The sequence below is a fragment of the Zalophus californianus genome, chromosome 8 (genome assembly GCF_009762305.2).
Source record: "Zalophus californianus isolate mZalCal1 chromosome 8, mZalCal1.pri.v2, whole genome shotgun sequence".
Lineage (NCBI taxonomy): Eukaryota > Metazoa > Chordata > Mammalia > Carnivora > Otariidae > Zalophus > Zalophus californianus.
In genome coordinates, this window is record NC_045602.1 from 124,797,824 (window position 1) to 124,820,310 (window position 22,487).

The 22,487-nt window shown below is 52.3% G+C and overlaps 1 protein-coding gene across 4 annotated transcripts; it reads left to right on the forward strand.

Annotated features, from left to right (window-relative positions):
* Positions 1–1,233: 1,233 nt before the first annotated feature.
* On the forward strand, positions 1,234–21,499 carry PABPC1L (poly(A) binding protein cytoplasmic 1 like). Of its 4 annotated transcripts, XM_027624263.2 has the most exons (15): positions 1,234–1,928; positions 3,658–3,851; positions 5,299–5,414; positions 7,265–7,404; positions 7,630–7,724; positions 11,134–11,271; positions 11,587–11,682; positions 15,654–15,920; positions 16,703–16,787; positions 17,407–17,535; positions 18,011–18,114; positions 18,940–19,033; positions 20,261–20,391; positions 20,878–20,952; positions 21,327–21,499. In XM_027624263.2, exons 1-14 carry the CDS (start codon positions 1,736–1,738, stop codon positions 20,944–20,946), a joined length of 1,851 nt encoding a protein of 616 aa, XP_027480064.2. In that variant the 5' UTR covers positions 1,234–1,735; the 3' UTR covers positions 20,947–20,952; positions 21,327–21,499. The 4 variants fall into 4 exon arrangements, with proteins under 4 accessions (XP_027480064.2, XP_027480063.2, XP_027480065.2 ...); XM_027624262.2 differs by lacking the exons at positions 20,878–20,952; positions 21,327–21,499 and having other exon boundaries at positions 18,940–20,386; XM_027624264.2 differs by lacking the exons at positions 17,407–17,535; positions 20,878–20,952; positions 21,327–21,499 and having other exon boundaries at positions 18,940–20,386.
* The last annotated feature ends 988 nt before the right edge of the window (positions 21,500–22,487 follow it).

Here is a 22,487-nt window from a genome sequence, read left to right on the forward strand (position 1 = left end):
AACTGATGTATGGCGCCATCTCTGTCACTGCCAGGACTAGCTACCTCTTCTAGTCACACTCACTCGTGGCTCTACTCTTTCTTTAAAAGTAGGGAACATCTTTATTTCATCCCTATTTAGAACCAGAAGTCAAGGTGTTGTAAAGGGGAAGAAACTACCATTAATAAACAGCCACTCTCCACCTATTAGGGGACGCTTCTCCATACTCCACAACAAACCATCCAGGTGTTAGGTCCTCTTCTGTAGCTTCGAAGATATGCTACGAACAGTTATTTTGCATCCCATTCAAGGTACAAACACACACACACACACACACACTCTTCTGTAGCTTCGAAGATATGCTACGAACAGTTATTTTGCATCCCATTCAAGGTACACACACACACACTCACTCTCTCTCTCTCTCTCTCTCTCTCTCTCTCTCTCTTTCTTAACCCTGAGGTGTAACCAAGCCTGTGAGAGATGCTTGCGTAAGGCTTGGTCATCCCCAGGGTTCTACCAGACTGTTCTCTCTCAACACTTTCTGGGAGCCCACAGCACAGACAAATGCCTCATGGCATTTGTCCCCTTTCTAAAAACTTCCACACTCCCATAAGGAGAGGGAAGAAATGAGGGTTATTTTTCAGCCCAAGATTAGAATTAAGTCTGGCGCTTGCTTGCTACTGCATGTATGTTGAGCAACCAGACTAGTTCAGAGCTCTTCCGCCTGTGGAAACCACACTCAAGCAAGGTCAGTGGGAGCCTGCCTGCTTCGTTGCAGTAGGGAACTGGGAGAGTCCCTGTGAGGGGCAAGGGGAAATATTGGGGAGTACGACTGGCCCACAGTGCAATGCAATTTTGTTTTAAGTGCCTCCACACCACCGGTAGGTTGAGGCTGCAAGCGCACCTTGGGGCTACTGCCACAGCCTTGTACTGTCAGGTGCCTTCTGTCCCCACAGAGTAACAGTGAAGCTTCCTGATGGAATGCAGGTAGAATGGCTTAGTCAAAAGGAAGTTGGGGTGGGGTGGGGTGGGGGTCGCCTGGGTGGCTCAATGGGTCAGGAATCCGACTCTGATGTCCTCTCAAGTCACGATCTCAGGGTTGTGGGATAGAGCCCTGTGTTGGGCTCCACACTGAGCGTGGTGGAGCCTGCTTAGGATTCTCTCTCTCAATCCTCTGCCCCTCTCCGCCTCTCTCAAAAAAAAAAAAAAAAAAGTGGGCCAGGAATATCCCTTAGTGATACGAGAGCCAGTGTCAAGGAAGGCCTTGGTCTCGAATTCTCAAGTGGAGCAGTCAGTCCCAGGTCATAAGGCCGGTTCCAGAGCGGGTACTGGATTTGGGCCATGTTGAGAAAAAGACTCCTTTCAGGAGGCAAGGGGCACGAGCTTCGAAACTGGGTGCCCGCCTCAGGATTCTCTTCGCCTGTGAGACGCCCAGAATGCACCGGGTCCCCTCTGATCCCTGAGCAGAGCGCTGTCGCCGTTTTACTGAGAAGGGAAATGGACCCAGAGGCCCAGAAGGCAATGACCTTCGGGACTGGAACAAGTCTTGGGCCGTCCCTGACCGGCGTCCCCGCAGCCCGACCCGCGGCGGGGTTGAGGGCGCGCCCCGCCTCCGGAGGCGGGGTCCCAGAGGCCTCACCTGGGGCTCCTGGAGCGCTGAGGGGTCCCAGGTGGGGCGCGGGGCGGGGCGGGGGCTAAAGGGAGGGGCGGCCGCTCGGGAGGAGAGCCCCGCCGCGGCGTCTCGGCGAGCACCATGAACGCCAGCGGCCCGGGCTACCCGCTCGCCTCGCTCTACGTGGGCGACCTGCACCCCGACGTGACCGAGGCCATGCTGTACGAGAAGTTCTCGCCCGCCGGCGCCATCCTGTCCATTCGCGTGTGCCGCGACGTGGCCACCCGCCGCTCGCTGGGCTACGCCTACGTCAACTTCCAGCAGCCCGCCGACGGTGAGCCCGGGGGAGGGGGGACGGACGCACGGACACCCGGACGCCCGGGCCTTCCGACAGCAGCTCGGGGCCTGCGCTGGCATCTCTGGCTCGTTTTGCAGCCAGGGAAACAGGCCCAGAGGGCGTCGGAAGGGGCCCTACCCCTGAGACGGGAACGGGCAATTAATGTGCGCCTACTGTGTGTTTTACTGGTGCTCCGTCTTACAGAGGACAAATATTAAGGCTGAGTGAAAACAGCCAACCAAGGGCTTTGGGGTTGGGCCGACCTTGGATTAGCAAGGCGGCAGCTGTGTGACTTTGAGCAATTACTCAGCCATTCTGAGTTTCAGTTGCCTGTCTGAAAAATGGGGAGCGTACCTGCTTTTATAGAGTAGTTGGGAGGATGAGAAAGTCAAAGCACCTGGTGAGGATGCAGGTGATGAGTGGGGAAGCCGGGAGCGCCGGGCCTTGGGCTCGCACCTTTCCCAGCTGCGAGATCTGAGTTTGCGCCAGATCTGGTCTCCACTCCCGGCCCCAAAACCGGTTTCTCAGAGCTGATAGGATTGATTAGAGGTTCTCAGGTGGTTATGGCCACACTCTCTTTGACAGTGGAGAGGATAAACAGTAAGAGCACCGGGTTTTCCGAAAGCTCTGCCACCAGGGTGTGAATTTGAGCAAGAGTTCACGAAACTCCACACCTCTCCGCGTGTGAAAAGGGGCTAAGGCTTGTTCCCCAATAAATAGCACAGAAGGAGTGAGCTATGTCAGTGAAGTATTTCCAGTACCCTTTGGTGCATGGTAAAACACCCTGGGTTGGTGGGAAGGTTTCCCAAACGAGGGTTTGCCGGGGTGGTTCTGCCTGTTTCCCAGCAGGTGACTGAGCTGGATTCGAGAGCCTTCTCCTTTGCTCTGCTTTACCCACCACTGCCTCTAACCTCTTCCTCCAAGCCCTGCACGCTCTGACCTTTCTGCCAGACTTCACAGATGAGATAAATGGAGCTCCAGGGAAGAGAAAGGATTTTGCCTCTTAGCTGGGAGGGAACAGGCTCTAGCAGTGGCAGGAGGACGGGCGTAGCCTGCTGTTTTCAAACACACTACCATTTACCAAACTCCTCTTTTGTGCCAGGCACAAAGTGTGAGGCACCTTGTGTATCTTATTTAATTTTCAACCTGTCCGACCCCCTGGAGGTAGATAGTATTATCCCCCTTTGTTAGAGGTGGAAAGGGGGTAACTGTCTCCTCATCCCCACTTCACAGGTGAAAGAAGCTCAGACAGGTGTTCTCCCCCAGAACCCTACGACTTGGGATTGAGTCTCAACTCTGCCCCTCAGTACCTCTGAGCTCTGATTTCCCCTAACTGCTGCCACTCTTTGTCTTATGGGCTGTCCTTTACGTTTTCATCTACTCCGTGTGCCTTCGAAAAGCGCAGTAGACCTTGCTCCGCCACTGACCCTCCCCCTTTCCGAGCCTCTGTTTTCCCTCTGTGAAGTGGGGATAGCAGTCCATGCTCACGCGGCTCTTGCAAGGAGCTGAATGAGACCCCACTGGGAAGGTGGGAGGAGCGCCCCGCATGTTCATTCTTTCTGCGTATCTCTCCTGAGGCTCCAGGTTCTTCTCTCAAGTGAGACCCAGACAGTGATCCTTTCCCACCCCCCCTTTTGCTTCCAATGAAGCACCTCGGGGCTCAGGGAAAGAAATACCCTTACTTGCTCCTTTTTCTCCTCCTCCTCTCACCCCCTCCCTGGTCCAGCGGAGCGGGCCCTGGACACAATGAACTTTGAAGTGATCAAAGGCCAGGCTGTCCGCATCATGTGGTCGCAGCGAGACCCAGGACTCCGCAGGTCAGGGGTGGGCAACATCTTCATCAAGAACCTGGAGGACTCCATTGACAACAAGGCCTTATATGACACCTTCTCCACCTTTGGGAACATCCTCTCTTGCAAGGTGGGTGTGTGTGTCCTTGCAGGGGAGGGTCTGTATCAAATACCCATGTGGCAGACGGATCCCAAGCAGCACCCCGCTTCACACCTTGCTGAGCTGTCAACAACCAACCCTTTCTTTAGCTCATAATTCTGCAGTTGGCCATCTGGGCTGTGTTCAGCTGGGCACTTCTGCTCTCAGCTGGCTCCTTCGTATGCCCGCTGTAAGCTGACTGGCTCTGCTTCTAGAGGGTGGCTGGCTGTCAGCTGGAGCACCTCGGCTCTCTCCCTGTGGTCTTTCCTCCTCCAGTGGGCTAGCCGAGGCTAGTCTCATGACAAGGGCAGCGTCCCAGGAGACTGGAAGCTCACCAGGCCTCTTGAGATGTAAGCTCAGAACTGGCCCGCCTTTCCTTCCACTGCATTCTGTTGGCCAAAGCAAGTCGTAAGACCAGTCCAAATTCAGAGAGAGGGAGAGGACAGTAGACATGACAGGATGAAGGGCATGGATACCGGAAGGCTGCTAATTAAGGCCATCAGGGCGGTCAAGCCTCGTGGCTTCCTCTGGGCCACTGAGGATTGGTCAGAAAGCTGGACGTGACCCGGGCGAGTCTCTGAGGCCTAATGAGGACCCACTGTGGTGGAGGGCCAGGTTAGATGCAGGGCACACAGTATGGGGCCTACCCTGGGAGCTCTCAGGCTGGTTGGAGACGGTGAGACTTTTAGGAAAAGCTGGAAATTGGGCTCTGCGAGAGAAGCCTAGTGAGCCGTGTAGTCAGAGGCTCAGGATAGAAACCAGTTCCACGGGGCTGCCCTGGAAAGGTTTCTGTAGTGCGGTGGGAAGAGCACTAAACCCGTGGAGTCCGGCCAGCTGCTGAGAAGTCAGCACAACACAGTTGATCACATCTTGGACTTTGGTGCTGACTGTGTGGGGTTCAAATCCTGCCTCTTCCACTTCCTGGCACTGTGACCTCGGACCAGCTGAGTAACCTCTCCATACCTCGGCTTCCTCTAAAAGGGGGCTGTGGTAGAACCTACCTCATAGGCTTGTTGTGCATGTGTTTTAAGTCTGGTAATCTTCACGACATTGAAAGGACACCTGGCACCCTCTAAGTGGTAGCTATCATAATCAGAAACTTTGGTGGCTAGTGACCTTGGACTAGTCCTTCATTCCCATTTTCCCCCATCAGGCAGTGGGGGCTCAGAGGTTAAGAATTGCCTGGAGGGGCTCTTATAGCAAGTAGGACAAAATAAGCATGTGATCCCCTTAGCAGGTGCTTGGCCCAGAGTGGGGCCCCAGTCAACATGATTAAATCTGGATGGAAGAGCTCGGGCTGGAGTGGAACGTGGAGGGACCCTGTGTGGGGCACAGCGTAAGCACTCAGATAGTAGTCATTCGTTACCTTTGCCATTCTTCTGTACCTGAACCCTCTGTGGGGTGCCCCCCAACCCCGTCCTCCTCCCCTGTGGCACAGGTGGTGTGTGACGATCATGGCTCCCGAGGCTTCGGCTTCGTCCACTTTGAGACCCATGAGGCTGCGCAGCAGGCCATTGCCACCATGAACGGGATGCTGCTGAATGACCGCAAAGTGTGAGTGGTGGGACGTGGGGGGCCGGAGGCTGCCCGTCACCACCTGTTGGGCACCGGACACCGAGCCTCAGCCAGAACTCTCCTGGCGGTGTGACCTCGGAACAGTTCAGTCCCTCGGGAGCTCCCTTTCCCCAGGGAAGATTGGGGCTGCTGATATTCCTTAAGACGATTGCTCTGAGTCATAAGTGAGGGGCTTTTGAAATTCCCGCAGGAACAGCTAATGGCCAGATCACCGCTGGATTCAGTGATTTCATCTGTTTTCCAGCCTTCTCGGCATGGCTGTGAATTTTTTTCTTAAGCCTCTTGTGTTGTTTCATGGGGTTTTTGGACGGGAAGGGAAGTAGGCCCAAGCTTAGCCTGCCATCTTCATACATGTAAGTTCAACATCCCCCGTGCTTCACGGGTGGGCCAGTTGAGCTGCAGATGCTGGCGAGAATCCCCTCCCCCAGTTTGGATTCTGCCCCCCTGTTTACCAGCCCCATGCTCAGTGCCGGGGAGGGAAGGAGGCTCTGAGCTAGAAGAGGCACTGAGAGTTGCTTCGTCCAGAGCGTCTCAGCGGAGCCTCCGATCAGTGAAACCAAGCCTGGCGGGCTTTCCCCAGTTCTCAGAAGGACGTGATATTTGTTAGCTACGGCTTGCCCAGGTTCACCTTTGCTACTCCATGTTCTGTAATTTTTAATGCCCACTACCACTTGTTTGTGCTGAGTGTGCTACAGATGCCATCGAATTTTCTTACGTTTTTCTTTTTTTTTTTTTTTAAGATTTTATTTGTCAGCACAAGCCGGGGGTGGGGGGGAAGCAGGCTCCCCGCTGAGCAGGGAGCCCAATGCGGGGCTCCATCCCAGGGCCCCAGGATCATGACCTGAGCCTAAAGCAGATGCTTAACCAACTGAGCCACCCAGGTGTCCCTCTTATGTTTTCTTCTTAATCTAGGATACTTTCCTAAATGTGTTTACATGAACTTGGAAGTTACGATTTTGAAAATTAATATCTTCAGTCCCCCCCCCCCCCAATAGTAACCCTCGCGTGGACCATGTCTGGTTCTCTCACCACTGCTTCCCTGGTGCATCCAGTACCTGTTACATGAATAAGCAAATGCCTGTGATCAGGGTTTCATCCCCAGTTTTTATTTTATTTTGTATTTTTTTAAAAAGATTTTATTTCAGAGAGAGAGAGCAAGCATGCATGAGCAGGGGGAGGGGCAGAGGGAGAAGCAGACTCCCCGCTAAGCAGGGATCCCAATGCGGGGCTCCATCCCAGGATTCTGGGATCATGACCTGAGCCGAAGGCAGACGCTTAACCGACTGCGCCACCGAGGCGCCCCTGTATTTTTTTTTTTTAAGTAATCTCTACACCCAACGTGGGGCTTGAACTTACAGCCCTGAGACCAAGAGTCGTATGCTCCACTGACTGAGCCAGCCAGGCACCCTTCATCCCTTTTTATAGGAATGAACGCTGAGGCTCAGAGAGGTTAAGTAACTTGCCCAGGGTCACACCACTAGGCAACTGCAGCGTGAGGATTCAGGCCCTCATCTGTATGACTCTCAAGTTCATGCTTGCTCTTCTCTCCTGCATACTCAGCTGCCTGGTGTATGGTAGGAGTTCCCTGTGCCTTTGCCTCAAGAATGAACTCTTCTTAACCTTATGCTTAGAGAATAGAATCTTGGCTGTTGGAAGTGGTCCGGCCTTGACTGTAGTCCATCTAAAGAGTATTGCCCTGCCCAGCTTCCCGATTCGGGATACAGGGGCCTTGGAGGCTGGCAGCAATTGGCGCCAGTGACCCAGGGTTGCCGGGTGGGATGGGGGTGGCTGCGGGCTGGCAGCTGCCTACCCCGTCAGTGTGTCCACAGCTTCGTCGGCCACTTCAAGTCCCGACGAGAGCGGGAAGCAGAGCTGGGAGCTCGGGCCATGGAGTTTACCAACATTTATGTGAAGAACCTCCATGTGGACGTGGACGAGCAGGGCCTGCAGGACCTCTTCTCCCAGTTTGGTGGGTGTGTTCCCCAAGGGAATCGGGGATCACTTTGTCCTCTATCCCCAGGTTGGGCTGGGAGGAGGGGCAGCCTTTCTGGGGGCTTCCTGAGGAGTCAGCAGGGGGCAGCACTAAGTAGTCTCAAGCCCCCAGGGGGTGGGGTGGGTTGTGGGGGGGGTGGAGGGAGGGGAACATCCTGGGGCTTCCCAAACTCCCCCTTTGAGCCAGGTTGGCCCTTCCCAGGGAAGATGCTGAGTGTGAAGGTGATGAGGGACGACAGTGGCCACTCCCGAGGCTTCGGCTTTGTCAACTTTGAGAAGCATGAGGAAGCCCAGAAGGTAGGAGCCTCCCCGTGGCTCTGTTTCATGGAGGAGGCACCAAGCCAGCACTAGGAAGAAAGGAAATCAGGCTCAGGGGGCCCCAGCTGCTGTGGAGGAGAAGAAAGTCCCTCCCCAGCCTGGGCCCACACCAGTCAGGGCCCTTCCTGCCTGTGGCAAAGGCAGAAGAAGGTTGTAGCCTCCTTTGGGTGCTTCCAAACCCTAAGGCCGACTGCTTTCCGTAGATTCTTGCCCACAGGGGAGGTGGAAGGGCCTCTGAGATAGCCACGGCCCTCTTCCTGAATTGATGGTGGGGCTGAGGCCGGGGAGGGGAAGCGCTATGTGATTCCTAGCTCCCAGGTCTTTGCAAATGCCGTTTCTCAAAATGTTTCCCTTCTCTTGCTCCTTAGATTAGTGCTGTCCAATAGAAATATAATGGGAGCCACATTATTTTCCAGCAGCCACATTAAAAAGGGTAAAAAAAACAAACTGATTTTAATAATGTCTCATTCAACTTAACATATTGAAATTATCACTCCAGTGTATATTCAGTATAAAAATTGAGATATCTTACATTCCCCCTTTTTTTGTATTCTTTGAAATCTGGTACTCCCAGCACAGTGAGCTCAGACTAGCCATAGTTCCAGTGCTCAGAGCTACGTGTGGCTAGTGACCGCCATATTGGACAGTGTGGCTTTAGACAACTTAGTGCGTACCCTGTGGGTTTCCGCTTATACTTTCCCTCCTCCGAGAAGCCTCTTCTAACCTCATGCTTCTGGCGAGGTATCCCTTCTGCCTCTCTCCATCAGTAACACAGATCTCCATGTACAGAACTGAGGGTAGAGACTGGGTCTCGTTTCACAGCTAAATCTCTAGCGTTGCACCTGCCAATGGGTACCAGATACCTATTGGCTGAACAAGTGAATGGAACGAGGTCATATCATGACAGAGCTGGAGAAATGTTTTCCTATTTGGCTTCCCACTCTAAAGCTCTTTCCCAGGCTGCTGCCCCATTAAGACCACTGGACATGGGGGATCTCAGCTCATTGTGGATTCTGGCTAGAGAGATCTGACCCGGTGCCACCTTGATGGCAGCCACGTCTCCCCGAGCACTTAGCATGGGCCAGACGCTGTGCTAAGGGCTGCATACTCTCTCTTCTCTGTGCCCCACGAGTGTGGGCTCGGCACTTATCACCAAGTGCTCCAAGGGTGTAGCTGGTAAGAGGCATCACGGAGATTAGAACCCGCTCTTTCTGACTTGGAAGCTTTGTTCTTAAGTGCAAATGGCCCCTTTCAAAGGTGACCTCTTACGTGCCCTTGGACAAATCCCACTCTCTCTCTAGGCTTTGGTTTTCTCAACTATAAAATGACAAGTTGAGTAGGTGGCTGAAGCTTCAGGGGTCCATAGACTCCAAGGTCTTAGAGACTTTGGCAATGACTTTTATTTATTTTCTGTAAGTGTACATTTTTTTTACAGTGTTATATTAGTTTCAGGTGTACAGTATAGTGATTCAGCAATTCCATACACACTGGGATGTTTATAGCCACATTATCTACAATAGCCAAATTATGGAATCAGCCCAAGTGTCCATCAGTTGACAGATGGATAAAGAAGATGTGGGGTGTGTGTGTATGTGTATACACACACACACACCGTGGAATATTACCTATAAAAAACGAACTCTTATTAAATAGGTGATGGGGATTGAGGAGTGCACTTGTTGTAATGAGCACCAGCTATTGTATGAAAGTGTTGAATCACCATATTGTACACCTGCAACTAATATTACACTGTGTTAATGAACCTATTTCACCCACCCCTCACCCTCCTCCCCTCTGCTAACCATCAGTTCTCTCTAGTGAAGAGTCTGTTTCTTGGTTTGCCTCCCTCTCTTTTTGCTTTCCCTTGCTCACCTGTTTCTTAAATTCCACGAGTGAAATCATAGGATATTTATCTTTTTCTGACTATTCTGCTTAGCATTATACTCTCTAGCTCCATCCATGTCCTTGAAATGGCAAGCTTTCATTCTTTTTTATGGCTGAATAATAATCCAAAACTAGTCATCAAAGTAGTATGGTACTGGCACAAAAATAGACACACAGATCAATGGAACAGAATAGAAAACCAAGGTAACGACCTTTTAAGACTGAGGTGGAACTAACTTTATTGGGGCCCGAGAGTATGTTTACATGGATTTGCATGTTTAGGAGGGGATGCTAAAGTCACTATTTGAAAATATTTTTTATTTTATTTTATTATTTTATTTATATTTAATATTTATTTTTTTAAAAGATTTTATTTTTTTATTCATGAGAGAGAGAGAGGCAGAGACAGAGGGAGAAGCAGGCTCCCCCAAGGAACAAGAAGCCCGATGCGGGACTCGATCCCAGGACCCCAGGATCATGAACTGAGCCGAAGGCAGACGCTTAACACCCAGGCTCCCCGTGAAAATATTTTTTTTTAAAGTGAGTGAGAGAGAGGGAGAGAGAGAGCACAAGTCGGGAGCAGGGGCAGAGGGAGAAGCAGAACCCCCTGCTGAGCAGGGAGCCTGATGTGGGGCTTGATCCCAGGTCCTGGGATCATGACCTGAGCTGAAGGCAGATGCTTAACCACTTAACCGACCGAGCCACTCAGGCGCCCTTATGTGAAAATATTTACTAACCAGCTGACCACTTAAAAAGTTCCCTTTTGTTCAAGCCCCACTTTGGGCATAGAGCTTACTTAAAAAAGTCCCCTTTCAAACATTTCTCCTCACTAATGCTAGTGTCTAATCCTAACCATTGAGCTGGTATACACACGAGTCTACCTTTTGCTGATTTTTTGCAGATGAGTCCATGTAAATTCAGTTCAGTATAAATGCATTAAGAGAAGTTGCATGTCTTGGAGAAGAGAAAGCCACTGACAGTTTAAGACATGGAAGTCTTAGGTGTAGATACAGTTAAGAACCTAAATGTTAAATATGGGAAGTTTGCTTATTTCAATTTCACTTTTTAAAGTACAGCTCCAATCAAATTTTTTATTTTTATTTTATTTTTTAAAGATTTTATCTGCCAGAGAGAGAGAGAGCACAAGCAGGGGGAGCGGCGGGCAGAGGGAGAAGCAGGCTCCCTGCTGAGCAAGGAGCCTGATGAGGGACTGGATCCCGGGACCCTGGGATCGTGACCTGAGCCAAAGGCAGGCGCTTAACTGACTGAGCCACCCAGGTGTCTCCACATTTTTTAAATCTGTGGTTTACTCTGAAATTTTGTCCCATATTTTCAAAAAGTGGATCCACTTTAAATAGCCTTTATCCTCTTTCTAATTATTCTCAGCCAGCGAGGCTGGCCTAGCTTGCAGGTGGCCCCCTTCAGGCCCGGGCACTGGGACTGGAGACCAGGGCCTCGGGGGGAGGTGGGGGTTACCAAGAACTCTGTCCCCTTCCCTGGCCAGGCTGTGCTGGACATGAATGGGAAGGAGGTGAGCGGGCGGCTGCTGTACGTGGGCCGGGCCCAGAAGCGTGTGGAACGGCAGAATGAGCTGAAGCGCAGGTTCGAGCAGATGAAGCAGGACCGGCTGACCCGTTACCAGGTGACAGCCCCCTGGTGACAGCTCCTGCTAAGTGAGCATGTCCGTGTATGGAGGGCCCTGGATGGGAAGCCTTCCTCCAGCAATCCCACGTCTGGGAACTTGGCTTTAGAGGTTGTGGGGGCGGGGGGTGGCTGTAGCTTCCAGGGGATGGGCACGCTGAGTGACTGGGGGGCATGGGTGCCCTGCAAGACTGGAAACAGGAGGCTGGGTGGCCAGGGCTTCCAGGACCCCCCATGGCCTGCGTTGGCCCCTGACACCTGGCAACCGGGGGCTTGGAGGGGTAGGGACACACCAAGCAATAACCTTTCTTTCTAGGGCGTGAACCTGTACGTTAAGAACCTAGATGACTGCATTGATGATGAGAAGCTGAGAAAAGAGTTCTCTCCCTATGGAGTGATTACCAGTGCTAAGGTGAGGACTAGGGGCACCTGCAGGGGATAGAGAGCCTGCCGGTCCTGTCCTGCTGCCTACACAGCCCTCCCTCCTTCCCTCCCTCCCTCCCTCCCTCGTGGCTTCCAAGGAGTTGGTGCTGCGCCTCTCCTTTTAGGGTTTGGGGGGCTATGTCTGACCCCCATTGGAGCTTGATGTCCATCTGCAGCCTTGTCTGCTCTGGAGGGGAAGAGGGTGGAAGTCCAGTCCCAGTCGCACAGCTGGACTTACCGGGGCTCCCTGTAACTTGGTTCATTCGAAAAGCATTTATTGAGTGCCTACTGTATGCCAGATTCTAGAAATTCATGTCTCAGAATTTCCACTGACTCTTGCCTTCTGGACCTCAGTTTCCCCATTTGGAAAATGAGAGGGTTGGGCTGCTTCATTCGTCATTCATTCTTCCCCATTTACTGAGCACTTGCCACGTGCCCAGCCCACATAGCACCTGATATGTGATGACTGGCTGTTCTACTTTTTAGCCCATGTCTTCTGAACTTCATCTATACGATGAGAGTGTCAGGCTCATTGGATGTTTCTCAACCCCCTGGCTTATTAACCCCCCCCCCCCGGGGAGCTCTTACAGACAGACACCTGAGTTAGACAAATGGAAGATTTCAGAGTAGGGCCTGGGCATTTTATTTTAAAGCTCCTCAGATGATTTTCATATAATTCAGTGTTCATTCATTCCATACTTAAGCACCTGTCTTACAAGGACCTCTAGGAAGCCTATAGTAATGAGTTAGATGTGGTTCTTGCCCTGGACTAGCTTATAATCAAGTGGGGGAAGTCAGATGCATCACTAACTCAAATCTATTATAAGGTGTTTGTGGGGTGGGGTGGGAGTATTGGAAGCAGAGCTGTGGTAGCTCAGGGGAACAGGAAGGAGGGCTTCCTGCGAGAAGTGGCAGTGACAGAAGCATTTGGCTTGACTGTGAGGAGGTAGGGAGCTGCAGGGAGGAAGGAGGAACTTTCCAAAGATATCAGTGTGAGTGATGGGGCTGGAGACCAGCATATGTGATGTGATGGTTGGGTTCTTGGGAAGTGGTCTAGAAGTTCTTTTGCCTTTTGAATCCAATTGCATTGTTTAAATTTTTAAGTCTTTTTTAAAGATTTTATTTGTTTGTCAGAGAGAGCACACACAGGGGGAGTGGCAGGCAGAGGGAGAAGCAGGCTCCCCGCTGAGCATGGAGCCCAATGCATGACTCAATCCCAGGACCCTGGGATCACAACCTGAGCCAGAGGCAGACGCTTAACCGACTGAGCCACCCAGGCATCCCTGTTGAGTCCAATTTTAAATGTCCTTCAGGAAGCCTGGTGTTTAGGCCAGAGGTTCTAACAATTTTTGAGTTAAAGATCTTTGAAAAAATGACAGAGCTATGGGACATGTAAATAAGCATCAGTAAATTTGCTTAAACATTATAAAAAAGCTATGGGCCTTCTTTCCCAGCAAATATATACTTTGTGTAGTATTGTGGTTGAAAACTGGGATGTTAAAGTTAATTAGAACTAGGTGTAAATCCCAGTCCTACATTAACTAGCTGTAGAATCTGAGGGAAGTGACTTTGCCCTTTGGAGTCTGTTTACCCATCTGTGAAATGGGAGCAACATTCCCTGCCTCTCGAGGTATCCCGAGCACTAAGGAGCCTGCATGCAGAGCACCTGCCCACAACAAGTAGTGAAATGATCTGATTATTCACACGTGGTGTCTAATTTCTGGAGATTCACCGGCCTCCTTGAGGGAAGGGAATTGTAAAAATCTGGGTTGCTCAGAGTTGCGGCACTATCTTGTTAATTGACCGATTAGGTTATAAAGTGGGGATTTTATGTAAGTTTATATTTATGATTTCGATTGTATATAAAATACAGTGAGAATGAAAATGAGTTAAAGCATATAAAGTGCTAGAAATAGTATGTTTATAGTAAAGCTGCATAAATGTATTTTGTCATTATTTACTACCTAACAGGAGTTCTTATTAACTTGTTAAGACATTACTTTTGTGCCAAGAAAATCTGGGTTATGAAAGCCTATGGATCCCTTCTGAGAATATTTTTCAGTGCATAAAAGAAAATTCAGAGGAGGGGCGACTGGGTGGCTCAGTTGTTAAGCGTCTGCCTTTGGCTCAGGTCATGATCCCAGGGTCCTGGGATCGAGCCCCGCGTTGGGCTCCCTGCTTAGCGGGGAGCCTGCTTCTCCCTCTCCCTCTCCCTACGGCTCCCCCTGCTTGTGCTCTCTCTGTCTCTGTCAAATAAATAAATAAAATCTTTTAAAAAAATTCAGGATTACAGAGAAACAATTATATTGAAACATAATTATCAAAATATGGAGGAGACAGCAGTATGTGCTTCGTTATTATATTCAACTATAAGATCTAGGGAGGTAGCAGTTAGCGTAGATGATATTTTGAAGGCAGCAGTGATTAACATGATATGAAAATATTTCCTTTCTCTTCCTGACAAAAATCCCAAGCACAGCCAAGACTCCCCTATTTTTGTTGTCCGTATTCACGATAGAAGGGAACGCTAATGTGAAAACAAGAGGCCATATTTTTCCCCATCCAAGTTCATAGACCCCCTGACTTCTATCCCCTGGCCTTCCTGAGGGGGTTTCTGTGAACCCTCAGGCCCAGGCCCCCATGTGAATGGGTGGCAAAGTGCAGTTTGAACACCAATGATGTAGAACATGGGCTCTAATAAAGCAGATTTAAAAAGTATGTCAGTTCAAGTCCAAATGTGTGAGCCAGGCCAGTGTCTTGACCCAAAAAAAGATTACGAACCGTACATGCAATGTGGATTGGATCCTGGAAGAGAAAAATGTTAGAAAAACTAGTGAAAGCTGAATGAGACCTGCAGTTCAGTTAATAGCATTGTGGCTGATAATTAATAGTATCGTCCCAGTGTTAATATACACATGTACCCTGTTCACGTTGGAGCAAGCTGGCTGAAAGATAGCCACTCTGTACTATTTTTGCAACTTTTCTGGACATCTAAAGTTATTCCAAAATTTAAAAGTTATCTTATTAGCAAAGCTAAGAACCTCTTCCCCAGACTCCTAAAGAACTTGGCTCAGTGCCTTGGAGAGGCAATGGACATCTACCAGAACACTGCATTGGGTTTGAAGCCTGGCTGATGGGTGTCCACAGGCTGGGTGACCCTAGAGAAGTCGCTCTTTTTTTTTTTTTTAATTGTAGTAAGGACTGTTATTTCTACCACGAAGAAAATAGAATAAGTCACCAAAAATATAAATTTAAATCATTTTTATATTCCATACAAATCTAATTGGACTTTCTAGGAAATTCACTCTTAAGAACATTTTATGCTTTCCCTAATTCCCAAATAAACCAAAAGAATTGTATGGGTAGTTTAAAAAAAACCAAAAAGTAGTCGAAATGCAGATTTTCATCACAGGGACCTCAAATGGAGTGTTTAAGATTGTGGCCCTAGGTAAAGAACGCCGCCCTGTTCTTAGATTTTAGGTAATCCTAAACTATCCTTTTCCTTCATGATAGCCCATGTGATGAAGGTAGATTCCGTTTAAACCAGCTTTCCATCACAGCTTAGGAAAATCATTTCAGAAAGAAAACATAAAAATCCTGAAATGCAGCGGTTCCCACGGACTCTGGGGAGTGTCCTATTAAACGGCAAGCAGCCCCCAGTTAGCAAGTGGCCTGATCTCCGCCAAGTCACTCTTGAGCCCCGCTTCTGTCGCCTCTGAAGTGGGAGTGGTGCCCCCCCATCAGGTGCCCCCCCATCAGGTGGCAGTACACGTGATATGAGAAGGTGCATCCATTATCTGGCATGCGGTGGGCCTCAGTCAATGTCGGGGAGACGGTTTCTTGGGGCCTGCTCAGTGCCGGGCTGGGTCCTGGGGCGGTGGGGCGGGGTGGGGAGGAGGGGAGCACAGCCCCCAGGAGTCTCCCCCACCCCCAGCAGCCTTTGTCTTGTCTTGCTTTTAGGTGATGACAGAGGGTGGCCACAGCAAGGGGTTTGGCTTTGTGTGTTTTTCCTCTCCAGAAGAGGCGACCAAGGCCGTGACCGAGATGAACGGGCGCATCGTGGGCACCAAGCCACTGTACGTGGCACTGGCCCAGCGCAAAGAGGAGCGGAAGGCCATCCTGACCAACCAGTACATGCAGCGTCTGTCCACGGTGCGGGCACTGGGTGGCCCCCTCTTGGGCTCCTTCCAGCAGCCCACCGGCTACTTCCTGCCCGCCGTGCCCCAGGTGATGACCTGCCTGCACCCCTTCCCTGACAGCCAGGTAGAGCAGGACGACAGCTTCCCAGGTAGATGTGGGCTCTCAGCGTGTTTCTGCTGGAAACTCGGCAGGCAGGCCGTTTTAACCCCGTCTGTAAGAGGCGGGTAGGCGTGTTGCTGTCAAACAGCCCTTCCCACCCAGGGAGAGATTTGTGTTCTGCTCAGAGACTCTTTCTGGTCAAATAAGTTTGGGAAACAATGCATTAAATAAAAGGGACCTAGCTTTCTATGCTGTACGACACTCGCCTATGCACATTACTCTCCCCTAACGTGTTGGTATGCATTTGCACTTCCCCACCCCAGCAGAGAGCGTGTAGCATTTCCCCGGCTTAGCCGGTCCTGTCTGTGGGCTGCCCGCCAGCCTCCCTGCTGGAGGTCTGTGTTCCGGAGGGAGCTCACGGGGCTTAGAGGAAGCAGAAAGGTGTTGGCCATGAGCAGCTACTGGGATGGGCATACTGACTGCTTTTAGCAGTAGCTTCAGCCGGCACAGGTCCGAGTAGGTGTGACCATCTCGTGCCGCTTTTGGGCTGCCAGCTCTGATCAGGGTCAAGGATTGAACCTAAGACCTTCCCCCGGAGGGTTCAGGGCTCATGGACAGCCTGAGCTGAGCAGCAGGGACCTCATCCCAGCTTGTGGGGCCTCACTAACCAGTCCCTGGAGAGGGCAGTGGCGTTGCCTCAGGGGTGTCCGGGAGGGGATGCGGTTTCTCACCTGCTGCAGGCCCCTGACTACCAGTCTTCTCCCTCACAGCCTCCAGCCCAGGCTGCATACTATGCCTCCGGCCCCACCATGCAGCCTGCCCCCAGGTGGACGGCCCAGCCTCCGAGACCCTCCTGTGAGTGACTCAGCCCCTGGTACCCTCAGCCTGGCCCGCGGGGGTGGGCCCCGCAGGGCAGTGTGGAACCCGGGGCTAAGAACACCGGCTTTGGGGGCAAGCCTGGCTCTGCTAGTCCCCCGGGTGTTAATTCGGTGGGTAACTTCACCTCTAGTTTCCTCTTCTGAACGAGGCGTATATGAAGCGCCATGCAGTGCCCAACTTGTAAAAGACTCGCGGGTGTAGCCATTCTCTTCAGTTAGCGCCCAAGACTGGTCTGATCTGTGACCGTCACAATGAACTCCTGGGGCTGTGTTGCTGATGGATGTCCCCTCCCTAGGAGGGGCGCTCACCCTGATTTGAGAGTGTCTTGGGGGCCCTGTGGGCGTGATCATGATGCCTATGCCTCCTGGGGCTCTGGGTAGGAACAAGTTGGCTTTGTAATTATAGATTTCCACACACTCCCCTTCCCCGGAGTTCTGGGTCTGCCTGACTCAGTGAATTCACTCCTCTTTTTGCTGAGAACGTTCTGGTTCCCCCTTCCCATTCCCTTCCTCACCCTGGAACCTTCAGGGTGCAGGGGGCCACTCAGATTGTCCTGCCCCGCCAACTTTTCTGTCCATGTTCTTTGTGCCACAAGCCACCTACCCTCCAGCTGCCTCAGTGGTCCGGCCACCAGCCATGTTGCGGCGCCCCCCGGCCCAGGTCAGCAGTGTCAGGCAGGCCTCTACCCAGGTGCCACCCCTGGTGCCCCACACCCAAAGAGTGGGTGAGTGTGGGCAGGGCCAAGAGGAATGGGGGTGTGAGGAGGGCGGGGCAAGGGCTTGGTGCTGGGTCGGCACAGGTGGGGAGTCAGGACTGGCTTCCACGGTGACCTTGTCATGGGCCCTCTTGGAGAGTAGAGCTGACTGGAGGCTGTGTGGCATAGGAGTTCTCATGGGCCCCGGAGTCCCACAGACCCAGTTCTTGGGGCCAGCTCACTCTGTGACCTTGCTAACTATCTGATCACCTCATCTTTAAAATAGGGATGAAAATAGCACTCCTGTTTGGTCCCGCGGGTGAATGAGATCACATGTGCCAGGGCTTAGCCTCAGATCGGACCGTAGCGAGTACGCAGGAGCCGTGTGTGCACATCTATGTGCCGGCCTCCTGGTTGGCGCTGGCCTACTACATGGATGCTCATCTTTAGGCTTTGGGGCTTTAGATCGCTGTCAGGCCTTAACACTCCTGCTTATTTCTTACAGCCAACATTGGCACCCAGACCACAGGAGCCAGTGGGGTGGGATATTCTACACCAAGCGGGCCTCTCCTGACACACAAATATTCCTCAGCAACACTCAACCCTGGGGTAAGGCTGGCCTGACTGCCCTCTTAGTCCAGGCTCCGGGAGGCTTGGCTCAGAACCTTGGCTAAGGCATTGGAGGCATTGGCCCTCTCTGGGCCTTGTTATTTGTTTTTGTTTTTGTTTTTTTCTTTTCTTGAATTGTGAAGTATCATTTACTAATGTGTACAGTCAAGAAACAATCCCCTTTACTAACAGAAGGAGGGAGAGGACCAAGATCACATTTGGTTTATTAATTATGATTTGCTCTGCCTGGGTTATTAGAAAAATTAATCTGGATTTCTTTAGTATTCAGCGTTGAGCAGCAAGGAAAGATCTTCTAGAAATACGCTGAATATTTGAAAGGTTGTGATTAAAAAGCTATGTATTTATCTCCCTGCCCCCTGCCCAAGTCCCAAACTCGGCATTATCCTATCCTGTCTAGAATTTCAATGCGTATACTTCAAACTCTTTCTTGCAAAAAGAACAGGTGTCATCTTTAAATGGCAAAATGTGCTGGAAGTTACAATGTGGAAGGGTCAGGAGTATGCTGGGGATGTGGCCATAAAGCTACGTGATAAAAAGTACGTTATCTGGCACAAAGTGAATAGTAACGCTTTCCTATGGCAGCATTCAGGTGGGGGCCGTTCTAGGTTCCTGGCACCGTGGAAGGCATCTGAGTTAGAGTGTGTCTAGCCCACTGTGCCCTTGTGAGGGACATTGTCCCTACTTTGCCCCCTGCCGTGCTCTTCCAGAGCTTCCCTGGAGGCCTGTGCCCCGCTGACAGGGTAAGTGTGGCGAGGCCTTGCCTGTCCATGGTGGTTAAGGGACGTGTCCCGGCACCGTGTACAGGTACAGGAGCCCGCTGTGCGCATCCTGGGACAGGAGCCCCTGACGGCGTCCATGCTGGCCGCGGCGCCGCTGCACGAGCAAAAGCAGATGATTGGTGAGTGGCTGCAGCCGGAAGCGGGGGCTGAGGGGGGGCCAGCCTGGTGGGGGGAAACCTCGAGTGGAGGTCAGACGTGTGGACGGGGTCCAGCATTGCTGCGGACCAACCTGCTGGATGACCTTGCTGGGGTCGCCTCGGCTCTCTCGGCCTCTCTCTCTCAAAACACTGGTCAGACCAGATGGTCCCGAAGTTTCTTCAGCTCTGCTGTTCCAGGCACCCGCCAGGCTGGAGAGAGCCCAGCTGTGGGCAGATCGGGGGCCAGGAGCTAGGGTATGATCTTGGGTTTCTGCCGGTGGGCGTCGCAGCTCCTCACCTCTCCTGAAGGGGACGAGGCTGTCCCCACACGTCGTCTAGCTCCCAGTGGCCACTTCAGGGAGGTGGGAAATAAGTGTGCACGGGGCAGGGGGCAAACACACGTTCCCTGCTGGGCTGTGAGTTCCTTGTGCGGTTCGTCCCCAGCCCAGTGTCTACGGCAGGCCCTGCCAAAGGATGCTACTCACTGTCGAATGAATGACAGGCTTGCTACTGGGTGGCAGGTTCTTCCCTCCGTGGCCACCAAGATGTCCAGAGTCACTCTGAGGACCCCCTTTGCCACCACCCTGTTGTTTCCTCAGCTCACCTGGGGTTTTGCCACTTCCCACTGCTCAAAGGAAATTCTGCATGGGCTTCATGGAGGCAGGAGGCTGTTAGCCGTTCCCTGTAAACCTCTTCACTTTCCTCGCGGGAAAACCTCTCACCCCAACACCCCAGCCTGGCCAGACCCTCCACACATTGCTGAGAGGGGCTGGCCACCAGTGCTAGGCCCTGTCACTAGAAGTGCCTGACGGTGGAAGGTGAATTTATCTTGTGTGTGTGGCTCCCCCCGCCCCCTCAGAAGTCCAGTTCGGCCTTAGCATATCTTGTCTAGAATTTTGGTGTGTATATGGGAACTATTTCTTACAAGATGAGCAAGAGCAGTCTTTAAACCCCAAGTCTGTGTCCGACCCTGTGTAGGTGACTTCACCTAGAATATCAAATTTGATTCTTCAAATTAGCCTCCGAAGCAGGGTTTGTCCTGCGCACTTTATGGTTGGGAAAGAGGCTCCCAGTGGAGCTGAGGGACACAGCCTAGAAGGAGCAGTTCTGGGACGAGCCCCCAGATGCCTCACTGCTCCCTTCCACAGCACCCACCACCCTCCCCACCGCCCCTGGGCTGCTGGGGTATCAGCCAGGTGTTCTATACAGGTGAGCGTCTGTACCCCCTTATCTACGATACCCACACCCAGCTGGCCGGCAAGATCACAGGCATGCTGCTGGAGATCGACAACTCGGAGCTGCTGCTCATGCTGGAGTCCCCAGAGTCCCTCAACGCCAAGGTGGTCTGGGGTCTGGGTGCCAGGGTGCCCTGCGAGAGCTCATGACAAAGACCTCTCCTAGAAGGGCTCCCAGGCTGTGGCTGGGACGGTTTCCCTTTTCCCTAATGCCAGCTAGCACTTGCTGAATCTTTGAGCGATGCGGGCGGGGCGGGGGTGGGGTGGGGGGCAGGGTGCTATCCCAGCCCTTCCAGATTAATTCTCTGCAGCAGCTCCCCCTGCAAGGTTTTGGTGCAAGGAGCTGTGTTGTGACGGAGTATAGGGTTAAGATTCTCCCAGCTGTCCAGCAGTGGACACCTGTCTGGAGCAGGTGACTGGGGGTTTCCGTCAGGGGCACTTGGGGGCAGCAGCGCCATGGAGGGAGGGGACTTCGAGTACCCAGCACACTTAGGCACTCTCCGCCGGGCAGCGGCACTAACCACCAACCCCCCCGTCCCCCCCCTCCCCCCCCCCCCCCCCCCCCCCCCCCCCCCCCCCCGTGTCCCACAGGTGGAAGAGGCTTTGGCAGTGCTGCAGGCACACCAGGCCACAGAGCTGAGGACGGTGAATGTGCTCTGAAACCAGGTGGGTGGCTCGGGGCGGGGGCCGGGGGGACAGACGGAGACGGAAGCAGCTGAGCCCAAGGGAAGCTGGGAAAAACTAGTCAGGGACTGACTCTCAGAAACTGTGTAGCTGGCTTTCTCTGAGGCACCAAGGAGTTTGGGGGAAGCTGTAAAGATCAAAGGAAAGGGACAGACGGTAGGATTAGTGCAAAGTTCGGGCGTCCTCCTACCAGCTACCCTGCCTGGCCTCACTGGGGATAGGCCAGGCTGCCCCTGCGCATTGGCCGGCTTCACGCTCCTTGACGGAAGGCCTGCCTTGGCCCACCACCTTCTTAAGTTGAAGGCCGCGAGTCTGCTCTATGTCAGAAACATTTATTCCTACCGTTTCATCCCCAGAAAATGGAATCCTCACTCCCTTGGCTGACAAGAGAACGGCGTTTCCTGCTCTTGGCTCTCCGTCCCTGTGAACCGTAACTTACCTCCCCATGGGGCCACATCTGCACTGGAGCTCCGGATGTGGGATGAAGGCCAGTCATCCCGCCAGCCTATCACCTTTTGCTTTGTGCATTAAAAGTGCTGCAAACTCTGTCTTGTCTCCCAGGAGGCCTTCTTGTGTCTGAGGGAGGTGGGGCAAAGCAAGGGGTGGGGGTTTGACTGGGTTGGGGAATTGCCTGGAAGGAACAGAAACCCAGAGAGTGCTGAAGTAGGTGTGTACAGCAGAGCAGATCCGCACCCAGCAGTGGTCCTCACACAGCACCGAGAGAAGGAACTAAAGCTACAGGTGCCCGTGTCTGACGCACATGGAGGTTTCTGGATGCCTGGCTTGAGTGCCCTGCAGCGCAGGTATACACCCCAGAAACACCAACGGCTTCTGGGCTCTGGCTGACTGGGTGATTGTGTAACATAATTCTAGAAGAAACCACATAGAATCGCTTTCGGATACCTTCCCAAGTCATGATTTTACCTTCTATGTGTTCATTAGCAAATCAAGATGCTTGCCTTCTAGACCTTGGGAAGAAAAAGTCAATTGTGAATGGAGGTCACCACTAAGCCTGCCTCCCATCAGTGAAGAGTCTTGCCTGAGAGGTGACAATAAAAGGGGTACAGCTCCCCACTCTGGTCCCTTGGCCATGCACATGGGTCTCTCTGTGAACCCTAAAATCTGCTTAGCCCAGAGGTCTGTGGACTCATCCTTCAGAGGTCAGAAGCTGTGCTACCAGCTGAATGGTGCTCAGCACTCCTGTGACAGGAAGCAAAGGGACAATGAAATCCCTCTGCTCTTAGAGAGTCCTCAAACTGCTTGCTTCTCCATTAAGGGGAAAGCAATTTGGGCCCCTGGGCGGCTCCGTCGGTTAAGCGTTTGCCTTCGGCTCGGGTCATGATCCCGGGGTTCTGGGATCGAGTCCCTCATCGGGCTCTCTGCTCTGCAGGGAGTCTGCTTCTCTCTCTGCCCTTCCTCCCACTCGTTCTCTCAATTTCTCTCTCAAAAATCTTAAATTCCGCCCCCCCTTTTATTTTTAACTGGGACACAGCCCAGGAAAGCACTTTCTGCTCCCG